This window comes from Ranitomeya imitator, chromosome 2 (genome assembly GCF_032444005.1).
Source record: "Ranitomeya imitator isolate aRanImi1 chromosome 2, aRanImi1.pri, whole genome shotgun sequence".
Lineage (NCBI taxonomy): Eukaryota > Metazoa > Chordata > Amphibia > Anura > Dendrobatidae > Ranitomeya > Ranitomeya imitator.
In genome coordinates, this window is record NC_091283.1 from 758,782,060 (window position 1) to 758,802,546 (window position 20,487).

At 44.7% G+C, this 20,487-nt stretch overlaps 1 protein-coding gene across 3 annotated transcripts in view; it reads left to right on the forward strand.

Moving 5' to 3' along the window:
• Positions 1-13,093, forward strand: part of NUDT13 (nudix hydrolase 13) — a 132,058-nt gene extending 118,965 nt beyond the window's left edge. For all 3 annotated transcript variants that reach the window (XM_069753339.1, XM_069753336.1, XM_069753338.1), the window contains exons 6-9: positions 7,947-8,072; positions 9,347-9,458; positions 11,144-11,292; positions 12,836-13,093. In XM_069753339.1, the coding sequence (XP_069609440.1) occupies positions 7,947-8,072; positions 9,347-9,458; positions 11,144-11,292; positions 12,836-13,033 (585 nt within the window). In that variant the 3' untranslated portion in view covers positions 13,034-13,093. The remainder of the gene's footprint in view (positions 1-7,946; positions 8,073-9,346; positions 9,459-11,143; positions 11,293-12,835) is intronic.
• Positions 13,094-20,487: the final 7,394 nt, after the last annotated feature.

Sequence of the window (20,487 nt, forward strand, 5' to 3'; positions counted from 1 at the left end):
CAGGGGACTTTGCCCATATGCTGTGCAGATGTTCCTGTATGCAATTCCAGCTACTTGGTTATTCGGTGTCACGGCTCCCGGGTATTAATGCTGCGGAGAGAGCTGTACACAGCAGCCACGGAGTGAGTTAATCGCCTGGTACTAACCTGGTCACCCACAGGACCTTAGACATGTGACAGAGTGACCAGGTAACCAACAGGATCTTAGACATGTGACAGAGTGGGAGGAGGTCAGGGGGCAGAGCCAGATGCCAGGGAACAGAGAAGAGATAAATACTTCGAGAAATACCAAACAAACAGAGATCTGGGACAGATCACATGGTACCAAAGGGATGAGACAGTGGGGATAGTCAGAAGCAAAGCCAGAGGTCAGGAATCCAGAATAGCAAACAGAGAAATGAACAGAAAGCAAGGTAAACATAGTGCAAACTGAACATACACTCCGAGTCAGGCACACAAACCAAAACAGAATGTATAGCTGACAAGGAACCCCAGCTAGCAGCGAGTATAAATACCCCTTCCATCTTGAAAGAGAGGCCATCCATATTAACCCTACCAGAACATAACCATGACATTCGGTATACGCTGTGTCTGATTGCATTTTGCATCCATCCACTATGTGTTGGACTGTTTCTGAGGTTTCTTTGCATAGCCTTGTAGATTGTGAGCCTTCGTGGGCAGGGTTGTCTCTCCTCCTGTACAATTCATACAATTTGTGTGGTTTATGATTATTGTACTTGTTTTTACTATGTATACCCCTCCTCACATGTAAAGCACCATGGAATAATAAAAAATAAATGATAATAGTCTGCACCTTGGGTCTTGTCTTGTGTGGTAGATTCCAGCTTCTATGGATCTGGTACTTAGTGCTTGCTCTTGTGCCTCTATAATTAGTGCCTCTATGCTGTCTCGGAGTCCAGCTTTCTCCTGCCATTGGTAGGATTGCTCCATGTCAGCCACCTCAATTATCTGTCAATGGTACATCCCATGCAGCAGCTTGTCTTGCCATGGCGTTTCATGTTCCTGTTCTTCCTCTCAGATCTGTTTTTGTTGCTGCCTTAGGCTTTCTTTCAGCATCTCATCTTTTGGTGCCATTTTTCTGATGTATCGTATATACTCGTGTATAAGCCAAGATTTTCCGCACTTTTTTTGTGCTGTAAACACCCCCCTCTGGTTATACACGAGTCATGGTCCAGAAAGCCAGCGGGGAGCCGGCGGCTGTAGCACAGTGCCATCTGCAGCCGTCGGCTTCCACAAGACATCAATAGTCACCCTTTGTCGCTGCATCTTCGTCCCTGCATCTGTGACCCGGCGCCAGCAGCTCTTTCCTGTTTTTGTGCTCAGTGGTCATGTGGTACCGCTCACTAAGGTCATGAATATGGACGCGACTCCACTCCCATAGGCGTGAAGCGCATATTTATGACCTTAATGAGCAGTACCACGTGACCGCTCAGCACAGGAAGAACTGCCGCGCTGGGACAATGGAGATGCAGGGACATTCAGCGACGGAGCGAGTAGGGTGAGTATGATGGGGGAGGACGGGGGATCCATGCATACAAGGATGGGGACCAGGGGAGCCACGCATACAAGGATGGGACCGGGGTAGCCGAGCATGCAAGGATGTGACCGGGGGAGCCGAGCATACAAGGATGGGACCGGGGGGAGCCGAGCGTACAAGGGTGGGACCGGGGGAGCCGAGCATACAAGGATGGGACCAGGGGAACCATGCATACAAGGATGCGACAGGGGGAGCCATACATACAAGGATGGGACGAGGGAGCCATGCATACAACAGGGGGAGCCACACAGAGCAGGACAGGATGGGGGGAACCACGCATACCGGTATAGGGATGAGGGGACAATACAATACATACCTGGCTTATACTCGAGTCAATAAGCTTACCCAGTTTTCCGTGGCAAAATTAGGTCCCACGGCATATACTCGGGTCAGCTTATACTCGAGTGTATACGGTATTCCTGGATATTCCGTGTTTCATCAGTGACGGTGGTTTGGAAGCTTATCAAGCCTCACCCACCCTCCTTTCTGTTGGTATACTATCTTTGGTGTTATACTTAGGGTGGAGACCTCCATGCATTGTGAGGAGCTTTCGTGTCTTCACATTTGCAGCTTCCATTTCTTCTTTTGGCCAGTACACTATGCCAGCAGGGTATCTGATGACTGTCAGGGCATATGTATTAATGGTGCACATTTTATTCTTCCCATTGAGTTGGCTCTTCAGGACCTGTCTTACCCTTTGATGGTATTTGGATTTTGCTGCTTTCCTTGCCTCTTCATCATGGTTACCGTATCCCTGTGGGATGCCGAGGTACTTGTAGTATGTCTGTACATCTGCTATGTGCCCTTCTGGTAATTCCCCTCACTCAGTCTTGACTACCTTATATTATCTTTATTACCAACCGGCCGCACTTCTCCAGTCTGAAGGACATCCCGATGTCTTCGCTGTAGATCCTTGTCAGGTGTATAATAGAATTGATGTCGCGTTCGTTTTTCGCGTATAGCTTGATGTCATCTATGTAGAGGAGGTGGCTGATGGCTCTTCCACTCTTGAACTTGTATCCATAGCAGACTCTGTAATTATCTGACTGACGGGGTTCAAGCCTATGCAGAACAGCAATAGTGACAGTGCATCACCTTGGTATATGCCGCATTTGATGGTCACTTATGCTAGTTGTCTTGAGTTGACTTCCAATGTTGCTCTCCATAGCCCCATCGAGTTTCTGAGGAAGGTTATTAATTTCCTATTGACTTTGTAGAGAGCCAAGCATTCACAGATCCATGTGTGTGGCATTGAGTCATAGGCTTTCCTGTAGTCAATTCAGACTGTGCTGAGATTGGTCTGTCTGGATCTTGAGCGACTGCTCTATCTACTAGGAGCTGGTGCTTGGAGCCTCTGGTGTAGTTCCTAATGCCTTTCTGAGCTGGATTCATGTACTGGTTCATATGGTTCTGTAGCTTGGTGACTATGATGCCAGACAGGAGTTTCTATGTTGTTGTAAGGCAGACTATTGGGCGGTAGATGGTCAGAACTGTTCCCTTGTGAGGATACTTCATGATCAGAACTGTTCTTCCTTGTGTTAATCAAGCTGGGTGGTGGCCTGCTTCTAGCAGTTGGTTCTTCTGCTTTGCCATGCGTTCATGTACTGCTGTTAATTTCTTTAGCCAATAGGTGTGGATCATGTCTGGGCCAGGTGCTGTCCAGCTCTTCATGTTTTTGACTCGCTATTGGATGTCTGCTTCTGTAATGGTGACTGGTTCTTGCTCTAGGTGGTTGCTGTGTTTCATTCCCAAATCTTGCAGCCACATTGCACTGGCGTTGTGTGTTTTTTCCTTCTCCCATATGTCCCTCCAGTATTATTCAGTCTCTGCTAATGGTGGAGTTGCTGCCTTTGTGCCGTTACTCTGTAGTAGGGAGTACACCTTGGGTAGTACTTTGGAGAACAGAGCATTTTACCTTCTTGGCCTCAGCTTCCTAAGTGTATCTCTCTAGTCTTGCAGTGAGTGCTGTGAGCCTTTGTTTAGCAGTCTCTAGGGCTTCAGTTGGGGTCAGGCCTTTGTACGTCTCCAGCTTGGTCTTATTCTTGATCTTTACACCCTTCTGTATTTCTGTTAGTTGGCTGAGTTCCCTTCGTATCACCTCGATCTTTGTCTCCAGTCTTCTTTTCCAAGGGGGCATGTACTTCTGCTGTTCTTGCTAGTTGTATAGCCAAGCATTTCCATGATTGCTGAGGCAGTAGCATAGATCAATCTATTAGTTTGAGTTATGATGGTGGTAGATATTGATGCAAATGCTCTATTGGCACCTTCTAGCATACTGTCTGGTGGTGTTTCTTTGCTGAGCCTTGGCAGTCAATCTTTGGTACCGATGGTATTTAGTTTATCTAAGATCTTCTGTTTCAGATCAGCTGCAGTGCGCTCTAGTTGCTGGATTGGATCAGAATTTTCAAGGGGTTGTACATGTTGTTCTTCCAGTTCTTCATTTGGGCATCTGCGGTACAGTTGATCCATCTCAAGTTGCGATAATAGCATTTTCTTTATGACATTGAAATGTTGATGCTCTGCAGTGTTGCCGGCTCACAGGGCATCTATTGTGTGGTGTGGTGCTGCTTTCCCAGTGTATACACCTGTTTACATGGACAGACTGACAACATGATAGGACCACCAATCGATAAACTTTTACTGATCTCCTGATGTTTAAAGAGAATCTGCATAGCATACTAATAGTATCCTGGAATACGGCTTGGGCAGCCCTTTCAGAATATGTCATTTTTCTTGCTGTACGTTGCCCGGTTCTCTTGCCGTAAGCTCTGGATAATTCATAGTCGCACACTGGCTAGTCAACGGTATGTAAATCAAATGGAAATATTCACGCCTAAACACATGCCCACCCCCTAGTGCCAGCGTCAGTGATGGTAACTAGTCAAGCGTATGTAAATCCAAAATGAATATTCACCCCTAGCCTCACCTATAATCCCGCCCACCCCTTTATGCCGATCTCAGTGATTGGGTGCAGTCAGAAGGCCGTATTACTTGTACAAGAATAGCAATCCTCAGACTGGCAGTCGGCTCTCCTGACCTGAGCGTGACACCTACATACATGCTATATTCTGAAATTCCTGGAAATCCCCTTTAATGTTTGCTGTGTCATTACGTGTACAGCAGTGTAGCCTATCATTGAGCTCCGCAACATGTGCTGCCAACATCGGTAGAATGTTTGAGATCAGTGATAGACGTGATGTCACCAGTCTGGCTTATACTCAATCAGGAGATCATGGTGTTGGACTCGGGGAGGGTGAGTACCTGCTGATTTTGTTCTATTTTTCATAGCAAGTTTGTATTTGTACAAAAAGTTGAAAGGTAAAAATCCCATTGTTGTAACGGTCCTTGGGGGTGCGACTTATGTCATTGTATTTTAGCAATATGCCATCACTTTTTTAAAGCTAAACCTCTTACGTTTATTCTGGATTGTAGTGTATGTTGTAGTGCAGCGGTATCCACCCTGTGCAGTGATGAGGCAGTGACTCAGCAAAGTTCAAAGCAAAACTTATTTTAATGTCCAACTCGCATAAATACACAGCACACGGTATCCTCCGGATCGCAGCCGGGAAACAAAACAGTCCACACATCTGAGACCTATTGCCGTGGGCGACTGCACCACCGTGTACGCTGAGGGTTGCCAGGCCTTTTGGCTTCGCTTGGCCCCATGTTGCCTCATACAGGTAGTGTTCTGCCAAGTCGTCTGCTCTGCCTGCTTGCAAAACCAAACTGGCACACCCAACCCTCTGCTTCAGGGGCTTTTACAAGGAACCTGTGTCCGTGGGCCACATGGAAAACCCGGCCGGGAAGGAAACGGACTGCCCCACTACCATTCTGTAGTCCGTTTAAAAAATAAAAGCCCAGAGCAGGTTTTCTTAAATTTGCCTTGGACAAATAGCTTGTTCAAGAGCAACACTTACTTTTATTTTGCATTGCAATCACAGCTATGCCTGTGTCTGCAGTGCACTCCCACGACCTTAATACGCCTCCGTGCGCATCCTGGGGGGGACACATAGTGACCCTCACATGTGACATCGGTCACTGCCTCACAGTGCGTAAGGGTGGACGGGAGAGATGAAGGGGCCGGTTCCCCTCTAACACCCAAACTTTCTAGAACCAACAGTGACGTACTACAGCTCCCACATCTGTATGGGTATGTTTCCACGGTCAGGAATGGCTCAGTATTTGCTCAGGATTTGATGCAGGTAAAATCTGCACCAAATCCGCATCGGAGTTCACTGGCAGGTCACCTGCGTTTTGTATGTGTTTTCCATGTGTTTTTTTTCATGCGGATTTGTGTTTTTGTAAGCTAAATAAAGATATACAAAAAAAAAAGAATTGTCCAACCTCTTCTTTTACATACTCCATTGAAGAATACACACACAGATAGATAGATAGATACATATACATAGACAATAGATAGATCTATCTATTAGATATCTATCCATTATCTAGCTATCAATATATCTATCGATAGAGCTATCGATCTATTATCTATCGATAGATCGATCGATAGATATATCAATAGATAGATACGATAGATAGATAATACCAAGCCCGATGTTTAGTAATAAACATAATACAATGGTGCATAAAGACTTAGGCTGGGATCACACATGCGAGAAACTTGCACATCAATACCCGGCACTACCACCGGCACTCAGGAGCTGCGCGTGCGGCTGCATGTATTTCTATGCAGCCGCACGCTCCGCTCCCGAGTGATGGCAGCAGTGCTGGGTATTAAGATGCGAGACTCATCCGAGTTTCTCGCGTGTGATCCCGGCATTAAATAAAGACACACAAACACGAAATCTGCGTTAGGCCAGGGGTCACACTTGCGAGAAACTCCCACGAGTCTCGCAGCTCAATACCCGACACTGCTGCCGGCACTCTGGACCGGAGTGTGCGGCTGCATGTATTTCTATACAGCTGAATTCTCCGGTCCTAAGTGCCGAGTATTGAGGTGTGAGACTCGTTCGAGTTTCTCGCAAGTGTGACCCCGGTCTTAAATGCAGTATGTTTAATTAAAAAAAAAATAGCGTGGGCTCCCGCACAATTTTCTGCACCAGAGAGGGTAAGCCAGTGACTGGCGGACCGATGTTTGTAGCCTGGGAAGGGGTTAATACCAATGGAGCTTCCCAGGCTATGAATATCCGCCCACAGCTGTATATTTAGCCCCCCCTCCCCCCAAAAAATGCCGTCGGATCCCCCTATAATTTATAGCCAGAAAGGCTATGCAGACAGCTGCGGGCTGATATTCATAGCCTAGAGAGGGGCCATGGATATTGCTCCCCCCCCCCTCCCCCGGCTACAAATACCAGCTCCCAGCTACCCCAGAAATATTGCATCTGTAAGGTGCACCAATTCCGGCGCTTAGTCTCTCTTTCCACTCCCCTGTGGCGGTGGGATATGGGGTAATAAAGGGTTAATGTCACCTTTGTAAGGTGGCATTAAGCAGGCTTAGTAATGGAGAGGTGTCAATGAGACTCCTACCATTACTAATCCTATAGTTGGTAAGGGGTTAATAAAACACACACACATGCAGAACGAAGTATTTTTATGAAATAAAAAATAAAACACCACACAGTTTTTCCATCTTTATTACACTGGTAATCCAAGCGAAGCCATCGATCTTCTGAACAAAAAAAATAAACCAACAGTATACTCCCTGTATCCGACGCAGTCCTTAATAACGAGTGTCCCACGACGAGTCTAGCTCTGCTACATCTGGATCCCTGACATCCAGACATAGCAGAGCTTGTAGATGATTGCCGGAGATAACTCTCCAGCGATCACCTACACTGCAGCGTTCTCACAATCAGCTGATCACGTGCACGGCAGTTCTCGCTGTAAGGCGAGGTTCACATTAGCGTTTGAGTCCGCAGCGTATCATCCGCATACAAAAATGCATGCAAACGCATTCATCTGCAGCGTTTTTTATCTGCATCATCTTACGCATGACAGCAAAAAAAACCGCTGTTTGTGCATGCGTTTGTATGCGTTTTTTTCCTGCGTTGGCGTTTATGTGCATGCGTTCGATATTTCCAGGAGGGCGTGTCTCAATCAGTTCCTGGACATGCGCAGTCTGAACCACGCAAGCGCATCAAAGACTTGCAGCATGTCCGTTTACGTGGGTCTGCCACAGGCGTCTTTTAACGCATAGTGGAGACGGGATTTCATAAAATCCCCTCCACTATACTATAACATCTGGACGCTGCGTGTTTGACGCTGCTGCTGTACGCAGCGTGAAACACGCAGCGTTTCCTGACCGTGGAAACATACCCTATGAGATCACCCTGCAGAACTGCACAGAAAAGGTCAAAAGGTAGATCAAAACTTGTGTGGGAAACAGAACAAACCCTGCTTTTCCATCTATTGCTTCTCTGCTCTAGGCACAATCCCTTCTACGTTGGCATGACTGTCACCAATACTGCAGCAAATCAGGAAAGCCAACCCAGAAGAACGTGTCCGGGAGTAACCGTGTGTGCCATGCTAATGGATTGATCTACTACCCGCATGTAAGTTACAAGAATTGTTACGTCATTTCTGGTTTCATTATCCAATTATATTATTCAAAAATTGTATGTCTAAATACCCCTGCCCTTTACTATACTGGGAGCTAAATTGAGGAATCACATGACTTTCCATGGCTTTTTGCACATCTCTTTCCTAATGTTTTCAATACGTTTTCCCTGTTCCATTTCTCATTATTCTTTGCCTGTGTGGATTGGATGGATTGTTACCGACATCTGGTGAGAATTTCATGTCAGTAGTACCTTTACTTATAAAATTGGTGACTAGTTCAATGCTTATTTCACCCGCTGTATATACTTTTTTTTTTAAATCAGATAATTTTTTATTAAACATTTTACAGACGATTACAACCACAGGGTAACATTCCCCCGAATATACCCCATACCCAAGCAGAAATAGAATAAATACTCCCTTCCAAACCAGTAATCTAGAACACATTTTTAACAAGTATAATACAGAATATCTTCTGTAAAGCATAGTGACATTGCCAAGTATGCGGATACTACCATAAAAAACTCCCACTGAGCCCGCACATATACAGAAGTTGTTCGGTATCCAGCAAATTTCTAATTATGCTCTGTAATTCAATCCTAGAGAAAGGAAGGTTAAATTAGTGTAATATATTTTCCATTAACACAATCTTCGATGGTAATCCAGGGATACTAATCCAAGGCTGTTTATACTTCTGCCGTGGTCCGGGCCGATGGGCGTCTTTTTTTATTTTCTCGGTGTCTCCTCATTCCTTGCTGCTGGCGTCCTCCTGGCTTGATTGATGTGGATGCATGGATTGCATAAGATACACACAGAGGTCTCACACTCCACTCCCTTTGATTGACATAAACATTAACACATTACCACGAAAGGATTTCTGCTGTATTGTTTGTCTCGAAATTAAATTCCTAGGATTTTCTTTACATTTTTCATCAATGATCTTTCTGTTAACATTATTTCTATAGTGGTTCTGGCCCCTTGTAATTCATGCAGCATTTAGTCTGCTGTATTTTGCAAATGTATAGGTAAAGTGAATGGACGCCAGCTGACAAGGAAACTGCCACTGCGTGGACGTATAAGACATCTCCATCCAATGTCCATGACATGGGCTTGTTGCCCATAGGCATACCAAGCTAGGAACGTAGGTCAGATCTCTGCTACGTGAGTCGGTGAATGGACTCAATACTTGTAATCCACATTTCTTCTGTTTTATCTACCTCTTGTGGATGATAAAAAAAAAATATCAATGTATTTTATAATGCACTAGGTGTCGCCAGTAGTTATTACACTTGTCTCCAGCAAAAACCGATGCCTGCTTGTTCATCAGAAGACCTTCCCAGCCGGGATGTACACTGCGCTGGCGGGCTTCTGTGAGATTGGTAAGCAGTTACATAATATTCACAATACATAGTCATTATATAGCTCAGATTTTTTAGCTAATTGACACATTTATGGGACTGATGCCATTGTGCTAAATGCAAACGTGAATTCATTTGCTATAAGCACTTTTCTGTTGCCATGTTACATCAACTCATTATTACGGTACCTATACATAGTATTTAAAGAAGAAAGTGCATAATCGAATTAACATAATTAACAATGGCCGTGTTCCTCAGTTTCCAGCGCCGCTCTAGTCCCACGTGAGCGTTCTACAGCTTTGCTGACTCACACAGCATCTAGTGTGTGGAGCTGTGCGGCTTTCCTAGGATAAGTCTATGAGATTCAGGACGAGGCTGCATAGATTTACAATGGGAAAATGCCTTCCAATCCACATGTAAAATCCTGTGTGATCGGCTCGTCATGTTTCAGGAGACACAGGCCAGTGGTGCTGTAATCCGGGGAGGACTGGGATCAGTAGGTAAGTTATGAGAACCTCTACATCCATAATTAGGATGGATTAGGCCCCTTTCACACATCAGTTTTTTTGCTGTCAGTCACAATCCGTTGGCTCGACGGATCCATCGCCGATTGTGAAAAACTGATGCGACGGTTCCGACTAGTGAATCTGGCTAATTGGATTCGAAACATGCTCAGTTTAAAAAAATGGAATCCGTCGCTGGATTCTATGATTTGATGGATATGACGCCATAGGCTTCCATTCTAGCAAACAATGGACGGCAACGGATCCGTCACTGTCCGTTTTTTCGATGGACACAAAAAACTTTACTTTGTCCGTTGTCTCCGGCCACCGGACAAACAATTTTCGACGGATCTGGCGAATGACGAATGGAACGTGAGGCCATCCGTCGCTAATACAAGTCTATGAGAAAAAAAACGGATCCGGCGGCATTTTTTCAAAATTTGACGGATTGCGACTGATGGCAAAAAACTGATGTGTGAAAGGGGCCTTAGTGAATAAAAAGCAAAGTGTGAGCTTTTTTGTGATGGCATCCATCTGGGGCTTCAATCTTAATTTCTGAAAAACGTGGTTCAGATGTGCCCCTGACGGAGCCATTTATTACAATTAGACAATTGGAGTTCATCTAGAGTTCCCTTGTGTACCTTTTGCATCTTAGAGGGGCACAAGATCTTCGCTGACTCTGATCTTATGCCCCTCTGAAAAGATGAACATCACAGAGGATTACTAATTGAGTCCAGATGAAGTCTGTTGGTCTCACTGTAATGACTGGTCATGTCAGGGGTGCATCTACTGTAAATACCCCACCCCTAGGGTATGTTTATATTTAAGCACATTTGCTACATATTTTTACACAGCCTATCGGTAGAAAAACTTGCAGCAAAATTCGCATATGCTCTCTGCATATTTTGCTTTTGATTCTGGTGTGTATTTGCCTCAAATTTCATCCTTTGCAGAGTCAAGTATTGACTATTTGTGGATATTTTATAGAAGGGCTTGCTTAGCTATGCCTAATCGATACTCTGCCTATTTTGGCAAAAGTGGCCTGGACTGTCTTAAGAACGTCAAGTACAAAATGAACGTCAAGCCCTACATCTTAACAAGATGAAACCGTGTATTTAAAAGTGAAATATTGGTCTTAGTTTTAAGCAGATATTCTTCTAAAATCAAAATTCTCACTCTTGGTTGGCTTCTTCCAAAACTTAGGGGAGACTTTGGAGGAGACAATTCGGAGGGAAGTAGCAGAAGAAGTTGGTTTGGTGGTGGATACTGTCAGATATTCTGGATCCCAGCACTGGCCATTTCCTAGCAGTTCACTAATGCTGGCATGTCAGGCCACAGCCAAGGATGATGAGGTACCAACTGTCTCAGGTCTCATTTCGTTGTCCGATTTTCACATACAAGTGCTATCCATTGTTTCCTCAGATAGCACTTGTATGTGTATGGGCTACTCACATGTCCATGGTTTTTCAAGGACCAATTGTTTTTTCAATCTGAGGATAGATTCAAAGTCAGCAATGCAAGGCTATTGGTTCATGGAAAAATCCATGAATGGATGGCATCCGAGTGTGGTCAGATTTTCACGGACTATCACATAGCAGTTTGTGGAGAAACTTTTTTTTTTCTCCACGTATGAGAAAAAGGGATGACACATAGACCACACTCTAACCAAAGTGCAATCAAAATAATCTGTCCATTTTTCTCATATGTGAGAACAACAAATGTCTGAATAAGGCCTTATTTTTATGAAAATATGCCATTGAATGTGTTACTTGTGATTTTACTGGTGATGCATAGTGTGACAGAGCTGTGGAGTCAGTAAGCCAAACCACCGACGCTTGACTCCTCAATTTTCCTGACTCCACAGCACTGCCTCACTACTGAGCATGTACATAAAGTGCAGCACAGATTCATCTCCACTGAAAGCCAAGATCCTTAGATCAGGAACAGAACAGACGTTTATAGGATATTTCATAACTTTCACAAGTTCTTATGAAAACATTTACAGCACATCCTGCACTGAACCCAATTTATTATGTATGTTAGGAGTTTGTCAGTTAATTTTTTTACCAACTCCACAGCCCTGAGTGTGACCACATTGTTTTGTATCCATTTCTACAACAGTGCAAGTTTCCTTGAAAAGCAGTCCCCAAAATGCTTAAAGGTGTATTCTCAAGTTATTACAGTGCTTTAATTAATAAGTTATACAGCATAAAAATAAGTAACTTTGTAACTGGCTTGATTTTTTTACTTGCTGTTATTACCTTCAAATGAGAATTTTTATCTTATATAGTGTACAGCAAGTTTTCTTGGAGATTGGCCACCTGTGCCTGCACAGACACTGGCCTACTGTGCACAGTAGCTACACATTCCAGGAGATAGGTTAACTCCTGATATCCCAGTCAGCTCTCTCCAGGCCATACATTTCTTTACAGTTATCTTCTCACCTGCCTTAAAGCTCCTGACCCGCTGCTGTTACAAATCTTGCAAAATCACTAGCTTGCAACATCAGCTTCTCCCAGAGCAGTTCTCCCAAATCATGGCTATTCCGAAGCTGCGTAATTGTTCAAGTACCCTGTTATCTCTGTGCAATAAAGTGATGTAAGTATAGAATCAAAACAAACCACTGACAACTATTAAGCTCAGCACAAGTTCTGCTGTAGCACATTCAGCCCTACTATTACTACAGCTCTGCTGCTCACCAGAACTGTCACTCAGGGAGGGGAGCACGCTCTGCCACAAACTGGGAAGTGAGGAGACTGGGTAGCGGTGTGCTGCTTAAGAGACAACTTGAGAATAACCCTTTAATAATTATAAATGGTAGAGGTATTTGTGATTGACTGTCCCATAAATTGTCAAACATGGTTGATGCTGATGTGATCAATTTATCTCTAACAGCTCAATATCAACAAAGATGAAATAGAAGAAGCCAGATGGTTCACTCTGGAAGAAGTGATTGAAGCTCTGGGAGTAAAGATGTTGCCTTCTAAATTACCAGATGGAACTTTGCCAGTCTGGGTTCCTCCAAAGTTTGCAATAGCTCATCAGCTTATACAAGAATGGGTACAAGAACAGAAATCACAATATAGTAGTTAATACTTTTTAGATTCAAACAACTTTTAAAATTAAAGGAGCTTCCTATTTTTGCAAAAGTGATCACCAAACTTTTCTATACATAATAATCAGAGTAGGTACTCGCTCACTCACTTCACGCCCATCACTGGTTCTCCACTGATGCACCAGTGACATCACATGAACAGTGTGCATTATGGCTGCAGCCAAAACGCAGCATCTTGCAGTTCCAGCAAAGTGGTTGGGATTTGTAGAAATCTCTTGCCCGCTGTGATTCTTGTTTACTCAGTGTAAACCAATGTTCCCCAACTCCGGTCCTCGAGAGCCACCAACAAGGTCATGGTTTCAGGATCTCCTTTGTATTGCACAGGTGATAATTGCATCACCTGGCCAGGCAAGCATTCAATCACCTGTGCAATACTAAGGAAATCCTGGAAACATGACCTGTTGGTGGCTCTCGAGGACCGGAGTTGGGGAACACTGGTGTAAACAGACCTGCGGTGCGCGTTTCAGAACTGCAACATAATTTGTCTTGCGGGTACGCCGAGTGTTGTGTGATTGTCTCATAGACTTGCATTAGATGCGGAAAATACGCAGGTAAAAAACATAAGTGAGGTTTTAGTGCATTTCTTCAGTGGAAATGCATAAAAAAAGCATGTAATCCACACCTCGGAATAACAAAAAAGTTTTGTCAAAGTCGAATACCAGGAAGTATCAAAAACAAAGCAGCTGTATATAAGACATGACATCCCAAAAAGAGACAAAAAAAACGCACTGTCAAAATCGCATGTGAAAAACTCAATAAAAAAAAACGCAAGTAACTTAAAATTTACTTAAGGTGCAGAAATTCTACATCATCAAAAACTCACCAAAAGATTGTGGGAACGTAGTCTTAATGAATCAGGAATGTCTAATAAGTGGTGTGCACCCCTGTATTACCTGCCACCAATCATACTCCAGTTGGGGATTGGAGGAAGACTTTGGACTACAGGAACGCCACAGCCAGTCATGAATTAGAGGAGCTGTGGCGTCCCACCCCAGCTACACCCACTTTGGTTGAGCTGAGCAAAACTGCTGTGAAAAACACCAAAAGTTACAATTTTTGCAGTTACATATTGCGCGAAAAATTCGACTTTTGAAAGCAATTTACACTGGATTTCTAGCAAAAGCTTTGATGAATCGAAGCCTGAGACTAGACAAGTAGCGGAGAACCGGTACTGGACCCAGGGAGGATGAATACTTGCTCTATTTGTTATATTACGTTTGAGGTCCACTTTTCTTAAAGGGAACCTGTCACCCCCAAAATCGAAGGTGAGCCAAGCCCACCGGTATCAGGGGCTTATCTACAGCATTCTGTAATGCTGTAGATAAGCCCCCGATGTATCCTGAAAAATGAGAAAAAGAGGTTAGATTATACTCACCCAGGGGCGGTCCAGCTGCGATTCTGGTCCGATGGGCGTCGCGGTCCGAGGCCTCCCATCTTCTTATGATGACGTCCTCTTGTCTTCACGCTGCGGCTCTAGCGCAGGCATACTTTGTCTGCCCTGTTGAGGGCAGAGCAAAGTACTGCATTGCGCAGGCGTCTGGCCTCTCTGACCTTTCCCGCAGCGTGAAGATAATAGGAGGACGTCATCGTAAGAAGATGGGAGGCCCCGGACCTGACCCGCAGCCGACCGCCCCTGGGTGAGTATAATCTAACCTCTTTTTTGCATCTTTCAGGATACATCGGGGGCTTATCTACAGCATTACAAAATGCTGTAGATAAGCCCCTGATGCCGGTGGGCTTAGCTCACCTTCGATTTTGGGGGTGACATGTTCCCTTTAAAATGAATACCCCTTAAACTTAATTGTCAGATGTTATAAACAGAGACTTTACATACAGAAAAAGTGTTTGCCCCATTCCTAATTTCCTGTTCTTTTGCATGTTTGTCACACTTAAATGTTTCAGATCAACAGATTTAAATATTAGGCAAAGATAAACACAAAATGTAATTTTTAAATGAAGGTCTTTACTATTAAGGGAAAAAGAAATCCAAACCTACAGGGCTGTGTGAAAAATTGATTGCCCCCTAAACCTAATAACTGGTTGGGCCACCCTTAACATTTACAACTGCAATCAAGCGTTTGCGATAACTGGCAATGCTCTGGAGGAATTTTGGCCCATTCATCTTTGCAGAATTGTTGTAATACAGCCGCATTGGAGTGTTTCCGAGCATGAATTGCAATTTTAAGGTCATGCCACATCATCTCAATTGGTTTAAGGTCAGGATTTTGAGTAGGCCACTCTGAAGTCTTGATTTTGTTTTTCTTAAGCCATTCCGACGAGGACTTGCTCATGTGTTTTGGATCATTAACCTGCTGAATAACCCAAGTGTGCTTCAGCTTGAGTTCATGAACATATGGCTGGACATTTGGATTTTTTGGTAGACAGCAGAATTCATGGTTCCATTTACCACAGCACGTCTTCCAGGTCCTTGAAGCAGCAAAACAGCCCCAGACCATCACACTACCACCACCACATTTTACTGTTGGTATGATGTTCCTTTTCTGAAATGTTGACTGTCACGGATCCCTACTCCGTGGTGTAACTAATTCGCCACCTGCCCGCTCTCAGCACGTGACTTGGGTTGTGCCTGTAAGGGTTATCCATCTCCCCTCTCTCAGTACAGCATTCAACCTCTGTCCTATGCTGTAATGGGAGCATAAATCACACACCGACCCAGGCCACACACCCGCTCAGACACGCTGCCACCACTCACCGAATACACGGGCGATGAATCCCGGAAATATTAATACTAATAATGTCTATCACTGATAAGGCTCGCACACCTCAGGCTATGGATTCTTTTAGAACAGACAAAGGTTCAACTTGTTAGTTTTATACTTTAATACAAAAAGTTCAGTGCTTACAGTAAGAAAAAGGTATAAAAATATGATAATAAAGAGACATACAACTTATGCAAAACAGTATAAAATAACAGGAGAAAACTTACAGAAATTATCTAACTGGTAGTTGCTTTCTGCTCCCTGAGGGTAGGACGAATGTAGATTGGATCACACCAGCTACTCAGGCTGCCCCCATTATGTGAACACAATTCTCTGTATACAGCCTTAATTTATAGCTTGGTCTGGAGGTCATGTTTCTAGACCGCCCCCTCAGGTTAGTATCATAATTGCTGGCTTTTTGATTCGGCCATGGCCGCACTACTAATGAATATTTTATTTTTCTCTTGAGACACCCTGTGTAAAGGTTCTCAAGGATAGATACCATCAGGCCGCAATTAACATCTCCCCTCCAAGAGGTAGGAGGTGTCAAATGTTTCCTTTCTTCTTGGCCCCAGCTAGACCCCCTGGTGAGATTTGGAGACAGAGGTCTACTTGTCTTAGGGAAGTGTTGTGAATTCCGCTCTTGGGCTCCCTCCGGTTGTTGTAAGTGGCACTTTTGTGAGTTCTGCTCTTGGGCTCCCTCTTGTGGTTTCAAGTGGTATGGCTGCTCCTTGAAGTTAGCTGTCATCAGCTGCCTCCACTTATCGTCTCTTCTGCTCAGCTATTTAGGCCTGGCTGTTCCTTCAGCCAGTGCCACTTGTAAATGGTTCCTGGTTGGATTCACATCTCTTTGGATTTCCCTGTTATACTGACCAGTTCAGCAAAGCTAAGTTTTTGCTTGCGCTTTTCTGTTCACAGATTGTGGACTTATCCGTTCAGTGCATTCTATGTTTGACCAGCGTTATCAGTATGAATTAATTCTGTGTTGCTGGAAGCTCTGGGAAGCAGATTTACCCTCCACACCTTTAGTCAGGTGTGGAGATTTTTTTTGTAAACTCTGCGTGGATTTTTGTAGTGTTTTATACTGACCGCACAGTATTCCATCCTGTCCTATCTATCAAGCTAGACTGGCCTCCTGTGCTCATCCTGGTTTCATTCTGTGTATGTCTTTTTCCTCTCCACTCAGTCATTATTTGTGGGGGGCTAATCTATCCTTTGAGGCAAGATAGTTTTCCTGCTTTTGTCTGCCTAGGGAGAGTTAGGAGCATTCCACGGCTACTTCTAGTGTTGTGTTGAGCTTAGGGACTGCGGTCAGTACAGTTACCACTTCCTTCAGAGCTTGTTCCATGTTGCTCCTAGACCACCGCATCATAACAGTACAAGTGGCCAAAAATGAATTAAATGCATCTCAAAAGAAGGAAAAGAAAGTTCTGAACCATTTTTTTTTCTGTGCTCTGGTTTGTCTTTTTTTTCCTCTTGATATCTGGGTGGTTCAGGATATATGCTTTGGCATGGATGTTCAGGGTTTGTTTTCTCGTGTGGATCAACTTGCTGCAAGAGTACAGAGTATCTAGGACTTTGTTGTCCAGACTCCGGCTTTAGAGCCTAGAATTCCTACTCCTGATTTGTTTTTTGGGGACAGATCCAAGTTTTTGAACTTTAAAAATAACTGCAGATTGTTTTTTGCTTTGAAACCCCGTTCTTCAGGTGATCCCATTCAGTAAGTAAAAATCATCATATCCTTGCTGCGTGGTGACCCTCAAGACTGGGCTTTTTCTCTTGAAACCGGGGATCCGGCATTATTGAATGTTGATGCATTTTTTCAAGCGCTCGGATTATTGTATGACGAACCTAATTCTGTGGATCATGCAGAAAAAACCCTGTTGGCCTTGTGTCAAGGTCAGGAAGCAGCAGAGTTATACTGCCAGAAATTTAGAAAATGGTCTGTGCTCACTAAATGGAATGAAGAGGCTCTGGCTGCTATTTTCAGAAAAGGTCTTTCTGAAGCCCTTAAAGATGTTATTAGAGACAGTTTTGGTCAACAACCCCCAGAGCCCTTCCTCCCGATTTCCCAGCCCTCCACCTCCAAAACCAACTTCTCCACCATTACAGAATATCGACTCTCCACTCTACTCTCAAGATCGCATCTCACCACCTGTGCACTTGACCCACTCCCATCCCACCTCATCCCAAACCTCACCACAGTCTTCATCCCAACCCTAACCCATCTCTTCAACCTATCACTAACAACTGGTGTTTTCCCCTCAAGCTTTAAACATGCCTCCATCACACCAATCCTCAAAAAGCCCTCTCTTGACCCATCCTCTGTATCTAGCTATCGCCCTATATCACTTCTCCCCTATGCCTCCAAACTACTGGAACAACACATTTACCTTGAACTGTCCTCCCATCTCTCTTCTTGCTCCCTCTTTGACCGCCTACAATCTGGCTTCCGGTCACACCATTCCACCGAAACTGCCCTAACTAAAGTCACCAATGACCTCTTAACCGCCAAGAGCAAGCGACACTACTCTATCCTCCTCCTCCTCGACCTGTCGGCTGCCTTTGACACAGTGGACCATTCCCTATTATTACAAACCCTCTCATCCCTTGGCATCGCAGACTTGGCCCTATCCTGGATCTCATCATACCTAACAGACAGGACATTCAGCGTCTCCCACTCACACACCACCTCCTCACCTCGCCACTTATCTGTCGAAGTCCCACAAGGTTCAGTTCTTGGGCCCTTGCTCTTCTCCATTTACACCTTTGGCCTGGGACAGCTCATAGAATCTCATGGCTTTCAGTATCACCTCTACGCTGACGACACACAGATCTACATCTCTGGACCAGATATCACCTCCCTTCTAACCAGAATCCCTCAATGTCTGTCTGCTATTTCATCCTTCTTCTCCACTAGATTTTTAAAACTTAACATGGATAAAACCGAATTCATCATCTTTTCCCCATCTCACGCGACCCCCCCAACGAACCTATCCATTACAGTAAATGGCTGCCCACTCTCCCCAGTCCCACAAGCTCGCTGCCTCGGGGTAATCCTTGACGCTGATCTCTCCTTCAAACAACATATCCAAGCCCTTTCCACTTCCTGCCGCTTTCAACTCAAAAATATTTCACGAATCCGTTCATTCCTCAACCATGAATCTGCAAAAACCCTAGTCCATGCCCTCATCATCTCTCGCCTTGACTACTGCAACCTCCTGCTCTGTGGCCTCCCCTCTAACACTCTCGCACCCCTCCCATCTATTCTAAACTCTGCTGCCCGACTAATCCACCTGTCCCCCCGCTATTCCCCGGTCTCTCCCCTCTGTCAATCCCTTCACTGGCTCCCCATTGCCCAGAGACTCCACTACAAAACCCTTACCATGACGTACAAAGCCACCCACAACCTGTGTCCTCCATACATCTGTGACCTCGTCTCCCGGTACTTACCTACCTGCAACCTCCGATCCTCACAAGATCTCCTTCTCTACTCCCCTCTTATCTCCTCTTCCCACAATCATATACAAGATTTCTCTCGCGCATCACCCCTACTCTGGAACCCTCTACCACAACACATCAGACTCTCGCCTACCATCGAAACCTTCAAAAAGAACCTGGAGACCCACCTCTTCAGACAAGCCTACAACCTGCAGTAACCACCGATCGACCAAACCGCTGCATGACCAGCTCTACCCTCACCTACTGTATTCTCACCCATCCCTTGTAGATTGTGAGCCTTCGCGGGTAGGGTCCTCATTCCTCCTGTACCAGTTATGACTTGTATTGTTTAAGATTATTGTACTTGTTTTTATTATGTATACCCCTCCTCACATGTAAAGCGCCATGGAATAAATGGCGCTATAACAATAAATAATAATAATAATGTTATGGTGGGCTTTCCTACGCCTGCCGGTTTGAGCGAATCTATGTCTCTAGCCATTCAGATCGATCGGCGTCTGCGCGAGCGCAAAGCTGTGCACCATATGGCAGTATCCTCTCAGCAGAGTCCAGAACCTATGCAATGTGATAGGATTTTGACTAGAACAGAACGGCAGGAATTCAGACGTCAGAATAGGCTGTGTTTTTACTGTGGTGATTCTGCTCATGTTATCTCTGATTGCCCTAAGCGTACTAAGAGAGTCGCTAGGTCTGTTACCATTAGTACTATACAGCCTAAATTTCTCTTATCTGTGACCCTGATTTGCTCATTGTCGTCCTTTTCTGTCATGGCATTTGTGGATTCAGGCGCTGCCCTGAACTTAATGGACTTAGAATTCGCCAGGCGCTGTGGTTTTTCCTTGCAGCCTTTACAGAGCCCTATTCCTTTGAGGGGTATTGATGCTACACCCTTGGCCAAGGATAAACCTCAGTACTGGACACAGGTGACTATGTACATGGCTCCAGCACATCAGGAAGATTGCCGTTTTCTGGTGTTGCATAACCTGCATGATGTTGTTGTACTGGGTTTTCCATGGTTACAGGAACATAATCCGGTGCTGGATTGGAAAACTATGTCGGTGACTAGTTGGGGTTGTCAAGGGGTACATAGTGACGTTCCTTTGATGTCAATTTCCTCTTCCCCCTCTTCTGAGGTCCCTGAGTTTTTGTCGGATTTCCAGGATGTATTTGATGAGCCCAAGTCCAGTTCCCTTCCTCCGCACAGGGACTGTGATTGTGCTATTAACTTGATTCCTGGTTGCAAGTTCCCT